This window comes from Archocentrus centrarchus, chromosome 16 (assembly GCF_007364275.1).
Source record: "Archocentrus centrarchus isolate MPI-CPG fArcCen1 chromosome 16, fArcCen1, whole genome shotgun sequence".
Lineage (NCBI taxonomy): Eukaryota > Metazoa > Chordata > Actinopteri > Cichliformes > Cichlidae > Archocentrus > Archocentrus centrarchus.
Window position 1 is genome coordinate 25,507,235 of NC_044361.1, and position 18,289 is coordinate 25,525,523.

Genomic DNA, 18,289 nt, shown 5'->3' on the forward strand with positions numbered 1-18,289 from the left:
CTTCCCTCTGTAGCCACATCTGATACTTTACTGGCAACAAATCCAGACTCAAACAAGAGAAGCACTTCCTCATGAGGGCAATCTGTGTATCCATGAACCACTTCCTTGTTGTCCCTTCTCAGGGACTTTACCCCCTTCGTAAATGACCACACAAGCACTTACTTGTAGGCTTTAACCTGATGAGTTAGGTTAAATCCCACCTCATCTGTGCTTTTGTCGCACTGGTTAAACCCACCAGAAAAAGCCCAATAAAGACATGGAGGTTAAACCAAGTGTTTAAAGTCTTTGACTTTACAGGAAACTGGAGGGATTTGGTGCATTTTTACAACAGGCAGTGATAGCAGGAAATGAAATACAACACAATGTGTACAACAAAAGGTTTTTAATCACAGGATGTAGTTAACTACATTTAAAGAAAGCGCCAGTGTTGAAAAGCTAAAGATTTTTCTCCATCTTGAAGAAATGATGTACACATTTTGTTTTCTACCAGCCACATCCTCATGCTTTGCAGAGGTTCTACATGAACTTTAAACCAAACAAAACATAGCCAGATATGGTGACACTTACAAACACTTACAAAGCACGGAATGTTACAGCCGGTGTAGTGTCTGAAGCCTAAAACAAAAACACAAAACAAAAAAAAAAAATGCTCTGGAGACGAGTGGTGAACAGAAGGACTCGTATTCACAATCATCGCTGTGCAACAACAAAAACATTTCTCCAAGGGTAGAGTTTGGCACACACACAGAGTAAAACAGCACAACACAAAAATTAATTTGTAATTCAAATGATCTCAGTTCTGCAGACCTTTCAACACTGCTCTCGGTCATGCTCATGTAAAATAAGGATACAGCAGGGCTACCGCACAGCGTGAAACAAAAAGTCGGGGCCTGGCAATAACTCAATACCATCATGTAGTAACTTTTAACTGAAGCACATTGTTGATATAAAACTGTTTGTTCTCCACATTCTAGAAATGATTGTATCACAAAAATTCAAAATATGGCCTCCCTAAAATATCCTATTACTGCCTTGAACACACATATCAACACTGGGAAAAATAATTAACAGTGAGACATGTCCAAGGTGTTCCCCACCTCTTGCCCAAAGTCAGCTGAGATAGGCTCCATCGCCCTGTGACTCTGTGAATTGTCACTGTGAATTGGACAAGCCATTAAGAAAATAATTGGATGGATGACTTTATTGACAATAACCTCCAATCCTAGCTGTGCTGTTATCAATGACAAACACTGGCAGCTTATAGAAAATTGTGACTTTTCACATCAAATGTTTGGTCCCTACCCAGAATGGTACATGATGGCAGTACAGACATTTTGGCAGTGAACGGACTGTTATTACATTTCATCTACATGGCACACCTTTCGCTGGATACAATACTGCAGTGCTCCTGATATGATCCAAACTGCTCACAGGTGTAGGCAGAACAGTGCGGGGATGTAATCCAAAACAGAGAAACGTTTCAAATTTACAAGATCAAAGCCAGAGTGCAGAAATGTTTAGGTACAAAATAAAAGAACATACTGCGCCTGTATATATAATATATACACACATATATCATGTTATCTAAATACTTAATTCGGCAGAAATGCAAAGGTAAACTCTTATCATACAGGCCATAATAGCTGAGCTAATGACACAATCATGAAATCACAATCGCATACCAGTCGCTCATCATTCTAATATAGGCTGAAGCCGCGATCTTAACATGTCATCCACCTCGTTTGACTAGAAATACAATGCCAATATGCTCGTAAGTGGACATGGTGTCATGACATGCAATCAAAAACATGCACAGGTGAGAGGAGTGTATTACTAGTGCAGCAGGTAACTAAGAATCTTTCAGATGTGGATACAAGCACTGAAATCTGTGTGTTTGTTCCTCTGGTGCCCTTAATTTGAAAAATCACACAAGCCCACTTGAAAATTATCCAAGGCAACCACCAGGTTAGAAAACAGAATAATAGAACCACAGAATTTCAACCACTGGATCACTTTCATATTTTACTCTTGAGTTCTATATTTTCAACTATAGGAAAGTAAATTTGACAACTTTTTAAAAAATAATTTTAAAGTAAAATGCAAGCTAACAACTTGTGGACACTGAAGGCTACACAGGCTACACTGAAGTCTTACAGACACACAGTTGGTAAGTATGAACCTTTATCTACATTCATTTTGCTACATAAAGAAACAGATTTAGTGGATCACATGTGTCCAAGTTACAAAAGGGTTAGTCTGTTTGATTTTAAGTAAAATGGCTAATAGGCTTTATCAAAAGAGAAATCATAAAAGAGAATCTGTGCTGGTTTGGGTGCTTGTATCCACATGTGAACAGTTTCCCTGTAATGTTCAGATATCTGCTGCACTGTAACCATTTACAGCCCAGCTGCCACTCACGCTCCGAGAGTAACATTCATGGCGCTTGAATATTCCTCTTCCATTGTTCACAGCATTATTATGTATGTGTTTAAATGAAATGCTCTTTTGTTCGAAATTTTCTCTCGGACCTGTGTGAGGTTTTTTTTGTTAGAAAGATAAGTGTTGGTGCGATCAGTGAAATTCGGCTCTTGCAGCAACCTCCTCCTCAGCTCCCAAAAATGATCTAACCAGTTTTCCCCCCCCAGTACCTCCTTTCAGTCTGTTTTTTCTCCAGTTTGCTTTTTATCATTATCTATCATCTCTCCATCTCTTTTCTCTTCTTTTTCACCTCTCCTCCCTTCCCTTTTCCCTCCCTTTAGGACCCTGCCCACTGTTATACAGCAAACAGCAATGACATGCATGATGAAGTAGATGGATGTCCAGTAGTTGATGGTGTCAGAGGCCTTCAGCAGCACGAAGCCCATGCACATGTAGTCATAGGCCCTCATTTTCAAGAACCAGTGAACCCAGTCAAAGATGTTCTGACCACGAGGACCCAGTTTAGCTCGGACTGCGGCCTCCATGGCCGACTCTGCTGCGATACACAGAGGGATGGTGAGGAAAGAGAGGTAATAGCCAGCATGTAGTCCGTGCCAGTAGGCGCTGATGAACATGGTCCAGCCAGCCCTGAGAGGTACAGACAGACAGACAGGCGAGCGGCACATCAAACACGAGGCGAGTTTATCTTTGTTATTAGATTTATCAACATGATGAGGCAGGATCAGGGTAGTGCAGAAAAAAAAAAAAAGAGTTGGACTAATAACAGTTAAGATTTTAACATGCACATTTACATTAGGTGGGTCTTTAAAGTCTGTAGTAAGAGTTTAATCACTAAGTGTGTTTGGAAGAAAAAACTAGAACAGCATTTTTACCCGAATTTCTTCATATTTATGTGTATATTTAAGATTCTTCATGCTGTAAACTTCCACTGTTATCCACAAAAACACATCAGTGAGCCACACTGTGGCACTGGCTGATATGTTCTTTTATTACAATGAACACTGTGTACTCTCTTTGTAGTAGGTAGTGTAGTTTATTTTTTATTCAATCCCACACACAACTTCCCACTACTGTTAATACTCACTGGAGAACAGAATGCATTGCTGAAAATAGGCTAAAAAAAATCCACTACCGAGTGAGTCATGTTTGCTACAAACTGAAGTGTTGAGCTGTTCTTTTTACTTTTTCTTTATGGTTTAACATTGTGTAACTGAGACATATTTTTTAAAATGTACAAAGAGACTTGGAAAGATATAAGATGAGACATTTGTTAATAATAATAATAATAATAATAATAATAATACACTGGCCAGACCCACTAAAAAGGTCACACACTCATATTTTGTTGGATCACCTTTAGCTTTGATGACAGCATGCATTTGCTGTTTCATCATTTTGATAAGCTTATGTAATGTCACAACATTTATTTCCATCCAGAGTTGCATTTTTCAACAACATTGTACCAATGATGGGAGAGTCAGACTGCTGCGTCTGGACTTAGTGGTGGACAACCCATGTGTGGAAATGATGTCTCATGTTCCCTGAATAACTCTTTCACAATTTGAGCCTGATTAATCCTGGCATTGCCATCAGGGAAGAAAAAAAAATCCATTTATGGAAGAACCTGGTCATTCAGTATATTCAGGTAGTCAGCTGACCTAATTTTTTTGACCACATAATGTTGCTAAACCTAGACCTGGCCCAATGAAGAAACCCAGATCATAACACTGACCACACAGGCTTGCATGGTAGGCAATAGGCATGATGGGTGCCTCACTTCATCCACCTCTCTTCTCACCTTGATGCTCCCATCACTCTGAAACAGGGTAAATCTGGACTCATCAGACCACAAGGCCAATCTTTGTTCTCGCTACCAAATCTTCAGAAACTCGAGACGCTTGCTGTTACCTCGCAGATGCGCCCCCCTATTGTACCTCACTGCACAGGTCCCATATACACAGGGATCTTTTATTGTTGAATCTGCTGCACATACCTGAGTGTGTAGGCTTTGAAGGGAGCATTGGGGTAGATGTAGTGATGCAGCCACCACTGCACTGTCATGTTCCAGTAACGCATGCCATGTCGGACCTTCACGCAGAAGTCCGTGTTGTAACAGTCGATGTTCTGGATGGTTTTAAAGTCATATTTTTCCTCGGTGGTGGGATCAGGACTGGAGAGAAGGAGGAAAAGAAATCAGCCTTTCAACACCAAAAATATTAAATCAACACACTTTTACAATACTCATTTATTTATACAGACCCATCCTCTTTTTATATACTTGCTATTCCTGTGATTATGTACCTGTAGTTGACAGTAGGTCCTCCTCCAGGTTTGGAAAGTGCCTTTTCTGGATAGCAGCCCAGCCCAGCACTAATACAGCCAGCCTCAGCTCCACACCACGCTGAATAGAAACGCATCCTAAATACGAAGAATATCGCTACCATGTAGAACATCCTGATGATGAAAAGAAAGCCAAAGTGTGTTATGTACCTGTCTTATGAAACATAAGATGTGAAAGCTGTTCAACAGTTTGTACTGTACCTTATCTTCAAGCAAAAGAAAAGCTTTGACAGAAATACACTCACTGGCCACTTAATTAGGTACAACTGCTTGTTAATGCAAATATCTAATCAGCCAATCACATGGCAGCAACTCAATACATTTAGTCGTGTAGATGTGCTCAAGATGGCCTGCTGAAGTTCAAACTGAGCATCAGAAATCACCTTTTTTTCCCCATTAAGTGACTTTGAATGTAGCACAGTTGTTAGTGCCAGACAGGCAGGTCTGAGTATTTCCAAATCTGCTGATCTACTGGGATTTTCCTGCATAGTCATCTCCAGGATTTACAGAGAATGGTCCGACAAACAGAAACTATCCCGTGAGCAGCAGATAGGTGAAAATAGTGAAAATACCTTGTTGATGCCAGAGATCAGAGGAGAATGGCCTGACTGCATTGCACTGATAGGAAGGCAACGGTAACTCAAATAACCACTTGTTACAACCAAGATGTGCAGAAGAGCACCTCTGAACACATTGAACCTTGAAGCAGATGGGCTACAGCAGCAGAAGACCACACCAGGTGCCACTCCAGTCAAATAAGAAAAGGAAACTAAGGCTTCATTTAACACAGGCTCACCAAAATTTGGCAATAGAAGACTGGAAAAATGTTGCCTGGTCTGATGAGTCTTGATTCCTTCTGCGACATTCAGATGGTGGGGTCAGATTTGATGTAAACATGAAAACGGGTCAGGTTGGTGGTGGCGTAACAGTGTGAGATATTTTCTTGGCACACTTTGGGCCTGTTAATACCAAGTGACTATAATTTAAATGCCACAGGCTGACTGAGTATTGTTGCTGACTATGTCCATCCCCTCATGACTACACTATACCCATTTTCTGATGGCTGCTTCCAGCAGGATAACGTGCCATGTCACAAAGTTCAAGTTGGCTGAACATGTAGGTGTACCTAATAAAGTGGCCAGCTATTTTGATCTCTATTTCTTATGATTTTAGTCTAATGCATTCTTCTAATAGAATGTAAAGAATTGCTTTGTACGTACCTGTGGTTATTTTAGTCTATTTTTATCTATATTGTACCACTGATAAAGATGATTATGAAATTAATCTACAACTCCTATTAACTTCCCGAAGGACATTGCCATTGTGGTGATGCCTTGTCAAAATACCTAAAGAAAATATTTTGATCCAAGAACTCCTGAGTACGAACGTAGGCCAGAGGAAAGACAAAGTTGACTGCCAGGAACAGAGCGCCGTAGACAGGAACCAGCTTCAAACGCTGCAGGCATGGCGTCAAAGCGGGGAGGGCCAGCGGGCTCGGCTGCCTCACCCAGTCAATGTATGTTTGGAAGCGGAAGAAAGGGCCTTTAAGGACATGTAGGGATGAGACAAAGGGATAAATGCAGCAGTGAGAAGACAAACAAAAATGGACAATCAGGATGATGCAAGGTACAAAAGGGAACATTAGGGGGCAGTGTGGTTCAAAAAAACAGAGGGTGTTGCATATGAAAAGGGAGTGAGAAAACAAAAATAAAGTAGAGATATATGAAAACTGGGAGAAATAGAAACAATACTAAAGAACAGTATGGACTCACAATATTGGACAAGTAGCAGAAAGTGAGACAAAGAGAGACAACAGTTAAAATTCATGCAAAAGCAAATTAACATCAAAGAGAACAGCACATAATTACAGTTCACACACAAAAACAGTTCATTTAAACATCAGAACTTCCTTTTCCTAACATTAAACGTAAGATATTTACCTGTCATTATACCGACATAACAGTAACTATAGGACAAAATGTCGTAGATGGAGGGCTCCTGCAACAGACCGCCAACGACGAGGGACTTTGCAAAGGAGCTCACGTCCTTCTTCTTCTCCACGTGGAAGCTGTGCACCTCATTGGCTAGGCTCACCATCTACATTATCAGTAAGATAAAGATGTTTAAAATTTAATAACTGTAAATTTATCCACTGATTTTGCTGCTGCGCAGAGTGTTTTTAGGTTTCTGTACCTTGAGCGTGAGAAGTAGCTGGATGGCGTTGGCAAAAGGTGTTGGTGGGGGCAGACCAAACCAAGTGACCAGGCGGAAGAAGAGGAGGTAGAGAAAGGTCCAGCTGAGGCTCAGTGCTGGGGCATGGCTTATAGACAGAGACACATATAGTTAGGAGTGAGACTGCATATTGTAGAGTCCTGCTGTATTCGTCACTTTTTGCCTGAAATTAAAGCTTACGTTATTTTTTTTGACATTTTCTACACTTTAGAGGCACCAGTTACCGTACTTGAGAAAGGAATTTACAGGTTAATCCACAATTTGTGTGCTATACAGTAAAATAAGTTTGAAATGCATGATGTGATTCCCTCACCTCCAGCTGGTCTTTATAATAATCCATGTTCCGATCACTGTCACCAGCGAGTGGAGCGTGTGGATGTGACAGGTGGCGATGGTGATGGACAGGCCCAGAAGGAGAGCTGCCCCCTGCTTCACAGGTGGACCTGAAGTGACAGAAAAATTGCACAGTGAAGCCACCTACAACCGTCTACCATGGGGCAGGAAAAGCACCTGACACAGCAGGAAAAATGTAGGGTTGCATAAGTCTGCTTATTTCCACCCACTGCTGTCACCCCCTGATGACAAGAGACAGAGATTAGGAATGCTGCCATTTATTTGCGCACAAAATTTAAAAAAAATAAAATAAAAAAAATCACCAGCTACTTAGTGACAATATTTAAAGGGAAATTCATACTTGGTCATAAACAGTAAAAAATATTTCAAACTAATGAAAATGCAAAGGTGAAAATATGAACGTAAACATGTGTTTATCCTGCACGTATTCAAACTGAGGTACAGGTACACCAAAAGATCGTTCATACCTTCCAGGATATCTCTGCTAATAAAATGACTTATTGATGAAGCTTTCTGTGAGGCTTTGTCATTAAACATCTGTCCTCAGTTTCTATTGTGGTTTTATTAATCAGAATATTTCCACAGACACAAAGTGAATTTCCCCAAACATTAAAAAAAATTAACTACAGTTATGTAGAACAGAAAGTTTTCACAGGACTTTACGGGGGACTTAAAGAGAGTCACGTTATATGACTCTTTGTCGCGCAATTCCAATCAGAGACGTTATCAGACCGGGCGAAAGAAATCTGTGAAGAACATAAAAGTGTAACAGTAACATGAATCTGTGTTGATGCAAAGAAGATGAGAGCAACACTGCAGAAATCTTGTGAATTCAAGATCAGCACAAGCAGAAAAAAAAAATGACTTCATGTTAATATATTTATAGCTCAGTGCTGCTGTTATCTGTAAAATGAAGGCTGTACATCAGAGCTCTGAAACGTTTGTTAAACACTAAATGTTACTCAGTGTGTTCTGACACTTCGCCACCTAATAAAAGGGACATGACAATTACTTTAGTTTGTCGCCACATCAATGTGAAAATAATTTTACTGATTGATAGGTATCCTTTGTGATAAATAGCCTACAAATGCAACTGATCAGTTTTCTAATCCATGTTCTAGTACCTACTGTGTAAAACAGCCTGCAGAATATTAGGATTAGACATAAAACTATTAATGCATTTTCTTGCATCACCAACTGAATGCATGCAATTTCCTGTGACAATGTCACACACACTTTTGTGCTGCTTCCTGGCACAGCTTCCTTCAGGGGTGTTTGTAAGATATCACCGAATAGGTTGCATACAGTGGCTTGCAAAAGTATTCATACCCCTTGAACTTTTCCATATTTTGTCACATTACAACCACAAACAAATATATTTCACTGGAATTTAATGTGAAAGACCAACACAAAGTGGTATACAATTGTGAAGTGGAAAGAAAATTATACATGATTCAAAACATTTTTTACAAATAAAAAACTGAAAAGTGCGGTGTGCAAAAGTATTCAGCCCCCCTGAGTCAATACTTTGTGGAACCACCTTTTGCTGCAATTACAGCTGCAAGTCTTTTAGGGTATGTCTCCACCAGCTTTGCACATCTAGTGACTGAAATTTTTGCCCGTTCTTCTTTGCAAAACAGCTCAAGCTCAGTCAGATTAGATGGAGAGCGTTTGTGAACAGCAGTTTTCAGATCTTGCCACAGATTCTCAGTTGGGTTCAGCTCTGGACTTTGACTTTGCCATTCTAACACATGAATATGTTTGGTTTTAAACCATTCCATTGTAGCCCTGGCTTTATTTTTAGGGTCGTTGACCTGCTGGAAGGTGAACCTCCGCCCCAGTCTCAAGTTTTTTGCAGACTCCAACAGGTTTTCTTCCAAGATTGCCCTGTATTTGGCTCCATCCATCTTCCCATCAACTCTGACCAACTTCCCTGTCCCTGCTGAAGAGAAGCAGCCCCAGAGCATGATGCTGCCACCACCATATTTGACAGTGGGGATGGTGTGTTCAGAGTCATGTGCAGTGTTAATTCTCTGCCACACATGGCGTTTTGCATTTTGGCCAAAAAGTTCAATTTTGGTCTCATCTGACCAAAGCACCTTGTTCCACATGTTTGCTGTGTCTCCAACATGGCTTCTGGCAAACTGCAAACAGGACTTTTTATGGTTTTCTTTTAACAATGGCTTTCTTCTTGCCACTCTTCCATAAAGACCACATTTGTGCAGTGCATGACTAATAGTTGTCCTGTGGACAGATTCCCCCACCTCAGCTGTAGATCTCTGCATTTCGTCCAGAGTCACCACGGGCCTCTTGGCTGCATCTCTGATCAGTGCTCTCCTTGTTCGGCCTGTAAGTTTAGGTGGACGGCCTTGTCTTGGTAGGTTTACAGTTGTGCCATACTCTTTCCATTTCTGGATAATGGATTGAACAGTGCTCCGTGAGATGTTCAAAGCTTGGGAAATCTTTTTATAGCCTAAGCCTGCTTTAAGCTTCTCCACAACCTTATTCCTGACCTGTCTGCTGTGTTCTTTGGACTTCATGATGCTGTTTACTCCCCAATATTCTCTTAACCAACCTCTGAGGCCGTCACGGAACAGCTGTATTTGTACTGAGATTAGATTACACACAGGTGGACTCTTTTTAGTCATTAGCAGTCATCAGGCAACTTCTGAATGCAATTGTTGCACTTAGAGAAAAGGGGGCTGAATACTTTTGCACACCACACTTTTCAGTTTTTTATTTGTAAAAAATGTTTTGGATCATGTATAATTTTCTTTCCACTTCACAATTGTACACCACTTTGTGTTGGTCTTTCACATTAAATTCCAGTGAAATATACAGTGCCTTGCCAAAGTATTCAGCCCCCTTGAACTTTTCAACCTTTTGCCACATTTCAGGCTTCAAACATAAAGATATAAAATTTTAATTTTTTGTGAACAAACAACAACAAGTGGGACACAATCGTGAAGTGGAATGAAATTTATTGGATGTGTCAAACTTTTTTAACAAATAAAAAACTGAAAAGTGGGGCATGCAATATTATTCGGCGTTAATACTTTGTAGCGCCACCTTTTGCTGCAATTACAGCTGCAAGTCGCTTGGAGTATGTCTCTATCAGTTTTGCACATCGAGAGACTGAAATTCTTGCCCATTCTTCTTTGCAAAACAGCTCGAGCTCAGTGAGGTTGGATGGAGAGCGTTTGTGAACAGCAGTCTTCAGCTCTTTCCACAGATTCTCGATTGGATTCAGGTCTGCACTTTGACTTGGCCATTCCAACACCTGGATACTTTTATCTGTGAACCATTCCATTGTAGATTTGGCTTTATGTTTTGGATCATTGTCTTGTTGGAAGATAAATCTCCGTCCCAGTCTCAGGTCTCTTGCAGACTCCAACAGGTTTTCTTCCAGAATGGTCCTATATTTGGCCCCATCCATCTTCCCATCTATTTTGACCATCTTCCATGTCCCTGCTGACGAAAAGCAGGCCCAACCCATGATACTGCCACCACCATGTTTGAGAGTGGGGATGGTGTGTTCAGGGTGATGAGCTGTGTTGCTTTTACGCCAAACATATCATTTTGCATTGTGGCCAAAAAGTTCGATCTTGGTTTCATCTGACCAGAGCACCTTCTTCCACACGTTTGGTGTGTCTCCCAGGTGGCTTGTGGCAAACTTTAACCAAGACTTTTTATGGATATCTTTGAGAAATGGCTTTCTTCTTGCCACTCTTTCATAAAGGCCAGATTTGTGCAGTGTAAAACTGATTGTTGTCCTATGGACAGACTCTCCCACCTCAGCTGTAGATCTCTGCAGTTCATCCAGAGTGATCATGGGCCTCTTGGCTGCATTTCTGATGAGTCTTCTCCTTGTTTGAGATGAAAGTTTAGAGGGACGGCCGGGTCTTGGTAGATTTGCAGTGGTCTGATACTCCTTCCATTTCAATATGATTGCTTGCACAGTGCTCCTTGAGATGTTTAAAGCTTGGGAAATCTTCTTGTATCCAAATCCGGCTTTGAACTTCTCCACAACAGTATCTCGGACCTGCCTGGTGTGTTCCTTGGTCTTCATGATGCTCTCTGTGCTTTGAACAGAACCCTGAGACTCTCACAGAGCAGGTGCATTTATACGGAGACTTGATTACACACAGGTGGATTCTATTTATCATCATCAGTCATTTGGGACAACATTGGATCATTCAGAGATCCTCACTGAACTTCTGGAGTGAGTTTGCTGCACTGAAAGTAAAGGGGCCGAATAATATTACACGCCCCACTTTTCAGTTTTTTATTTGTTAAAAAGGTTTGACACATCCAATAAATTTCATTCCACTTCACGATTGTGTCCCACTTGTTGATTCTCCACAAAAAATTAAAATTTTATATCTTTATGTTTGAAGCCTGAAATGTGGCAAAAGGTTGAAAAGTTCAAGGGGGCCGAATACTTTTTCAAGCCACTGTATATAAAATCATCCTCCAGCAAAGTATCTGCTCCTCCTAAATAAATAAATAAATTTAAAGGAACACTTGAACAATTTTTGACTTTGATTTTTGCCTTCAAAGAGTTGATAACTTTGTTTTCCACTGATTGAACATTGAACTTTGTTTTGTTTTCAACAAATTACACAATGTGTCAGCAAAGATTTTCAATTTGAATATCTCATTCATCAAGATCTGATGTGTGATTTTTTTTGAGCACATTGACAGTACTGAATATGAACAGAATTAGTAATTTAGTCCATTTTTAACCAAAACTCTGAGCATAACCTGCTCTGGACCAGGTCATTTGTTGAGCATCAGTTACCACAGTGAACTAGCCGAGCAAAAAGAGAGCCTGAAAACTCTGGTCAAACTATGGTCTAGTTTTCACTTTTTCAGCCCTTTAAAGAATGGGAGTCTCTCTTTGAAAAACAAAAAAACAAAAACAAAAAAAAAAAAAAACCCACTTAAAATCTCAGATTATTCTTTTGTGGACTAAAGCTGTAAATAGAAAGCAGGCTTCACTCACTATAACAGAATTATGTTGTCTTGTTGTTGGTATTTTGTCTTCTTTTGCGTGTAAACAGTAACTCCTGGTTATAAGAATAACCAAGCAGCACTACACAAATTTTAAAAAAACAACACATTTTTCTTATACTTAAATATATGTCCATAACTTCATTAAAATACTCACTGAGGTAACGGAAAAGGAACCCAACAGGGATTGAGGCAACAAGAACTCCCAGGTACACCAGCTCATCAGGAGACATTGCTCTACTGACACACACACACACACACACACACACACACACACACACACACACACACACACACACACACACACACACACACACACACACACACACAAATATCAGATCCGAACAGAAAACTAAACACACAATGTTATATTTTATATAAGCAACATGTAAAGTAAAACATGACAGAAACACTGTTCACTGCAAAGAGGAAATATTTCACTTATTTTTCAAAGCTCATGTGCTGACAGTGAGGGCTGTTTTAAGGAGCATTCACAGTGTGCTGAATTACACCAACACAACACTGAGGCCGGAGTGTTTAGCAACAGGAAATATAAACACGTGTTATTTAGCTGTGACCTAGCTGATGTACCATTTGTTTTTGCAGAAACATCTTAGTAACAACAGCAGATAGTAATCGCTTGTGCGTGCGTAAAATCTTCCCACGAGTAACACGAGGTTTCCTCAATTTCAGCTGCAGCAGTGGTGGTAGTGCAATTTGCATTTAAATATTGTGCTTAAGTGCAAATTTTAAAGGAATATTTCTTTTACTAGAGACTTTTTACAGCACTTCTGCTCTGCTATAGTTCAGAGAGAAATTCAGGACTGTAACAAAATTGCAAGTTTCCTTTTTTCACATTTATGTGTCATTTAGTTAAGCATACTAAACAGTTAAGTTCATTGAATGAGGAGGGAAATGCTTAAATTTCTACTGAGCCAGGAAACACAGACTCATTGTATGTGGATTTGTGTTTAGACGCCTAATAAAAACCTATTTTAAGCCAGGAAAAACCCTGTTTTAACGCACTGCGCTTATCTGACCGCTATAGCTTTTCTGTGTGGTGAACTGAACTGAACTTTATTTTACTGTGCATCTTAATAAAAAAGTAATAAAAGACAACACAAAAATGCAATCATCAGTAATTACGAAATGAAAAAAATGAACATTGTTCCAATGTTTCCAGACCCATTATATATCTTGTATCACTTAAAGAAGGTACAGTTAAAACCATTATGACCAGATTTTCTCAAACTATTAATCGACCCATAAATTTACAACTAAAATTTCTCAGCAAAGTATGAAAGGTAGGAGCGTTACTAGTCACAAACATTTGGCTTGTACTGATCCATCGTGGAAGCTTAAGGATGCTGAATGCATCATTATACTACCTCAAGCTTTTTTCATTTTTAATATACTGTAAGGGCTCCAAATATGTGCTGCATGAAATGGAGTACAATAGGCTTTAAAAACACAAAGCTATTTTAAAATAATCTGCAAACATCTGTAAACCCTTACGAGAGCATGCCAGTCTATACAGAGTCCACTGTAACACCCCTCACATGGATGGGGGGTGTCTGAATGCGTCCTGAAGGAGAAATAATCCGCGTTAAGGTAATTTGCGGTGAGAAGTATGGAAGAGCACTTGTGTAAGAGCATACTACTCTTTTTCTTCTAAGTGTGGAAACCACTGTTGATTATTGCGGGGCTAAACGTAGCTGCTGTTAGTTACCATCAGCATGCGCACCTTCACCAAGCTACTTCCAGTGTGAGCGACCAGTAACAGACAGCTGTACTGTGCTGTTTTATTGGATAAACTGGGCTAAAAACACACAAGATAACGCATAAAACAGGAGCTTAAGCCACGGCTCTACAACCGTTAATTATAGACAGGAAGTAGTCAAAAAGCTAAACAAAGAGTGCACATTAATGTTTCCTAACAGAGCGAACATCGTGACAGCCGTAAGCGTTACTTACATTTACACAGAGGGATACCTGCCGGTTTGGAGACTCTCTGGTAACACACCTAACTGGCCATTCACACTTCACTGCCGGATCACATTTCACTTCCTGGTTGATGAAAGATGCGTCAGAAGTGGATTGCACCACTTTCTTAATTGCATGAAAATTTTGCCTTTATTAGTTAGACCAGTGATAAAGGACAGGGAAGCAGGGAGAGAGAAAGTGGAGGAAGACAGGCAGCAAAGGGCCTCGGGTCGGTTTCGAACCCCAGCCACTGCATTCAGCCTTGCGGAACCCCCCGAGCTAAACTAGCACCCGGATTGTACCATTACTCACTGCAGGGACATGGGTTGTACCTTTTCAAGTTAAAACAGGCAATGACTGCTCACATTGCTCACTGTTTTACTGAATCGTCTCCAACACTGGGTTGACATTTCTGGTACTGTTGTAAGGTAATTTTATTCTTATTTTTAGGCTAGATCTTTGTGTTGTCAAGTCCCATTATCCTCATTTAAGAAGACCTGTGGGGGTACCGCCTTGGATCTCTCCTGTACGTTACCCCTGGGGTATGTCTTCCACAGGCAGAGTCTGTTTTCTCACTTTTATGCAGATGAGACACAGCTGTACATCTCTTTTAACCCCAACAACATTCTTAAATTAAATGTACTGAATGACTGGATTCAATAAATTAAATACTGGATTAGCACTGAACTTCCTTCAGAGAAATATGGATAAGAGGATGTATTGAGCATTCACACGTACACAGCTGAGCTCCCTTTCTGTAAAGTTGGGCTGATATTGTAAAAACCTCTGCAACACTTTTGACAACCACCTGTGGTTAAGCATGTCAATTCAGGTGTTGTCTTGAATTATGCAGCTGAGGAGACAGTAAAATTAGCTAAATCTCATCATCGCTTCTAGATTACGCTTCCCGAGTTTTGCTTTTCTTCATCGGCTGCCTGTTCATTTTAGAACTGAAAAACAGATTCAACTTTCTGGGATTTCCTTACCTGGACTGAGAATGCATCAGGACTTTTTGAAAGGTGCTACATAAGCAAATCTATTACCTAACAATCTGACAGTCAACTTTACTCCTTATTATGGTTGCACGTCCCTGTTTGTGTCATTATGATATAGTATTAAACCCACTTAAACCTTTAAAATAAACAACAGTTAACATATTTTTCTGGTCACGCCAAACATTTTATTGAGTACTGTCACAACAGGAAGTATCAAAAAACATTCCTGTACAACATCCTTCTTAATCCTCCTCCTCATCGTCAGCTCCTCCAGCTCCGCCCTGGCCCTTCTTGGCGTTCTTTCTCTTGACGCGGCCTGGGCGTCCACCACCGTATGGAGACCTCAGGGAGAAGTCGATGTGCTTCTGGCTATCCAGGCGAACCACAAAGGAGGGGATGTTCACCACCTGCTTGCGCACACTGCCAAGACAGAGATAAGGTGGGACGAGTTTAGAAAATAAGTTGAAATATCTACTAGTTGCACTGAAATTTTCTTTCCAGTTACAAAGCACAAAGCTTGAGTAATGAAAACACATCTTTGTGGAAAAAGTGTGTGTCTATAATATTTATATAACCAAGTGGCTTTGATTTATTACAGGCTTCATTGACGAGGAATTCGTGACACCACAGGAAATCTGAACTTAAAACTTAAATCATCAGCCTGAGTACTTAATATAAAAGGTGTAGTGAATACAATTGCCCGAGGTGCAATCCCCCATACTTTACCTGACTGCCACAACACCACAGTGGTGCCATCTGCACCCCCGGCGGCAGGATTGGCTCTGGGCAATGTCTACTGACAAGGTATACGGTTTTGATACCGAATTGACCTTGAAGAAATGCTTAACTGATGTCAACAGGGAGTGTTACAGGTTGACGGTCCTCTGATGGAAGAGGAAGCATTGACAGGTTCTCATGAGTCCGTCAAAGCACACAGAGCACTTTACTTGATGTTTTGCAGAATCCTTTGAGCTTACCGAATGTGCCTCTGGCGGATAAGAACACGGGCATGGTGGATGCTCTTGGCAAGTCCAAGCTTGAAGACCTGTGTCTGCAGCCTCCTCTCCAAGAAATCCTCGACCTTCAGACCCAGGATGTAATCAAGCTTCATCTTACCCTCATCGAGCACACCGATCCTCACCAGACGCCTGAGCAAAGCGTTTCCTGGAATATCACACACAAAAAAGCCACTTAAAACTACAAACACAAGCACACATTCAGAAATTTACACAGAGCAGGTATGTTGGCCTCATTGACGAGGAATTCGTGACACCAAGGTGAAGTCTGACATTTTGTATTTAAATCATTGGCCAACACAAACCAGCTTCAACTTGTTTTACACACCTTCAAACAGACGCTTTGGGTCCTTCTCATCCAGAGTGAGCAGCTCTCTGGCAGCTTTACGGATTTTAGCAAGAGTGAACTTGACCCTCCACACCTCACGCTTGTTCCTCAGCCCATACTCGCCTTAAAAGAAGATGGTACAGAGTTAATAATCAGTTCAGCCCAGCAAAGGGAATGCCCTTTATTATACACAGGGATGGTGGTTATTAAAATTAAAACATACCAATGAGTTTCAACTCCTGGTCGAGACGGGACTTTTCAAAGGGGCGGCGGGGGGTGACATATGTCTTACGACAAACCCAACTCCTGGCAACGGGCATGGTGGCTTATAAGTGCCTGCAAAACCAAGAAATTACCATGAAGAGAAGACAGTGTACCAGCATAGTACAGTATACCACATTATACTCACTTAAACCTTTTAACAAGCTGTCTGACTTTGAGATCTTATTTAAGCGAACTGTGTGTACAAAAGACAGTTTAAAAGCAGCAAGCTTATGCACTTTCTAATTAAAAGCATGTGCAAAAGTAATTCAAGAGACTAATTTTATAATATTAAAATTAAAAATCTGAATGTGTCTTCATTTTTTTTAGTTTATCAAATGAATCAGAATTCAGAGCAGCCAACAGTTATTGTGCATTTATGCAAACATTATTTTTCCATTTTAAACGCTTTCCAAGATGTTTACAGAATATAACAATTTACATAATTGTTATATTCTGTAATATATAGGTCCCTATAGTAGAAATAGCTACTATAGGGACCTATAGTAGCTATTTCAAACATGCTCCTACTCTATTGGTAAAATCTGCTAAACGATCGTTAAGTTTATGAAGACGCAGGTAATGTATAAGGACCGATTAGACTAGAAACACTGATAAAACAGGAATACTTAATTAAATGTAACAGAAACTACAATAAATCGCGTATAAACGCTTAACAGGCCGGCTACGTTAGCAGCCATGAGACTAGGCCGCAGCTACACCGCACCACGTTGTTTAATGTCACCAGATAGCTTCAGCTAAGCTAATGCTGTTTTTTTCATCTAAACAACCCGTTAGAAAAGTACACATAGGCCTTCAGGAGATACATTTGTAGGTTTAATGTAATTTCCTAATGGTGTTTTTCAGTGTGGAGTTCCGAAAGCAATGATTATTTTTTTGTTGGTAAGGATGAGGCGGGCGACCATACCTGTCTCGCTCAGGCTCGCGCAGTAAAGAGGAAGTTGAAGGAAGTTCGTAATAATTTATAGGGCCTGCATGCACACTACATATCCCATCATGCCTCTCAGCGTCCGAACGGAAGTGGGCCGCTGGGTTTGTCGCACTCTGTTGGTTAAAGCAAAGAGCAGCAGCTGAACACATGGAAGGAGCAAGAAGAGGTTTGTGTACGTAAATCATGAACAGGCCTCATGTGTAACATACAGCTTCACAGTGTGTGAGAGGGGAAAGGTCTGCTTCTTTCACTGTGTGCAGATGTCTGAATGAGTGGTCACAGGTTTCCTCTTACAAAGTGAGAGTGAGGGAGGAAAGGTGGTAAACTCAGAGAGAAGGACATGGGTGACTATTTATATAACTCTGAAATGGGACCC

The 18,289-nt window shown here is 40.5% G+C and overlaps 2 protein-coding genes across 3 annotated transcripts; both read right to left on the reverse strand.

Annotated features, from left to right (window-relative positions):
* Positions 1-365: 365 nt before the first annotated feature.
* Positions 366-14,596, reverse strand: mboat7 (membrane bound O-acyltransferase domain containing 7). 2 transcript variants are annotated; one of them, XM_030750528.1, is made up of 9 exons: positions 14,353-14,596; positions 12,536-12,615; positions 7,325-7,454; positions 6,973-7,099; positions 6,720-6,876; positions 6,126-6,321; positions 4,741-4,893; positions 4,433-4,609; positions 366-3,066 (listed from the first exon to the last, which is right to left on the reverse strand). In XM_030750528.1, the coding sequence occupies exons 2-9, from the start codon at positions 12,609-12,611 to the stop codon at positions 2,655-2,657; spliced, it is 1,428 nt and encodes a 475-aa protein (XP_030606388.1). In that variant the 5' UTR covers positions 12,612-12,615; positions 14,353-14,596; the 3' UTR covers positions 366-2,654. The 2 variants fall into 2 exon arrangements, with proteins under 2 accessions (XP_030606388.1, XP_030606389.1); XM_030750529.1 differs by having other exon boundaries at positions 12,536-12,618.
* A 920-nt stretch (positions 14,597-15,516) lies between these two features.
* Positions 15,517-17,938, reverse strand: rps9 (ribosomal protein S9). The gene is made up of 5 exons (XM_030750540.1): positions 17,890-17,938; positions 16,924-17,036; positions 16,701-16,823; positions 16,334-16,520; positions 15,517-15,776 (listed from the first exon to the last, which is right to left on the reverse strand). Exons 2-5 carry the CDS (start codon positions 17,018-17,020, stop codon positions 15,599-15,601), a joined length of 585 nt encoding a protein of 194 aa, XP_030606400.1. The 5' UTR covers positions 17,021-17,036; positions 17,890-17,938; the 3' UTR covers positions 15,517-15,598.
* Positions 17,939-18,289: the final 351 nt, after the last annotated feature.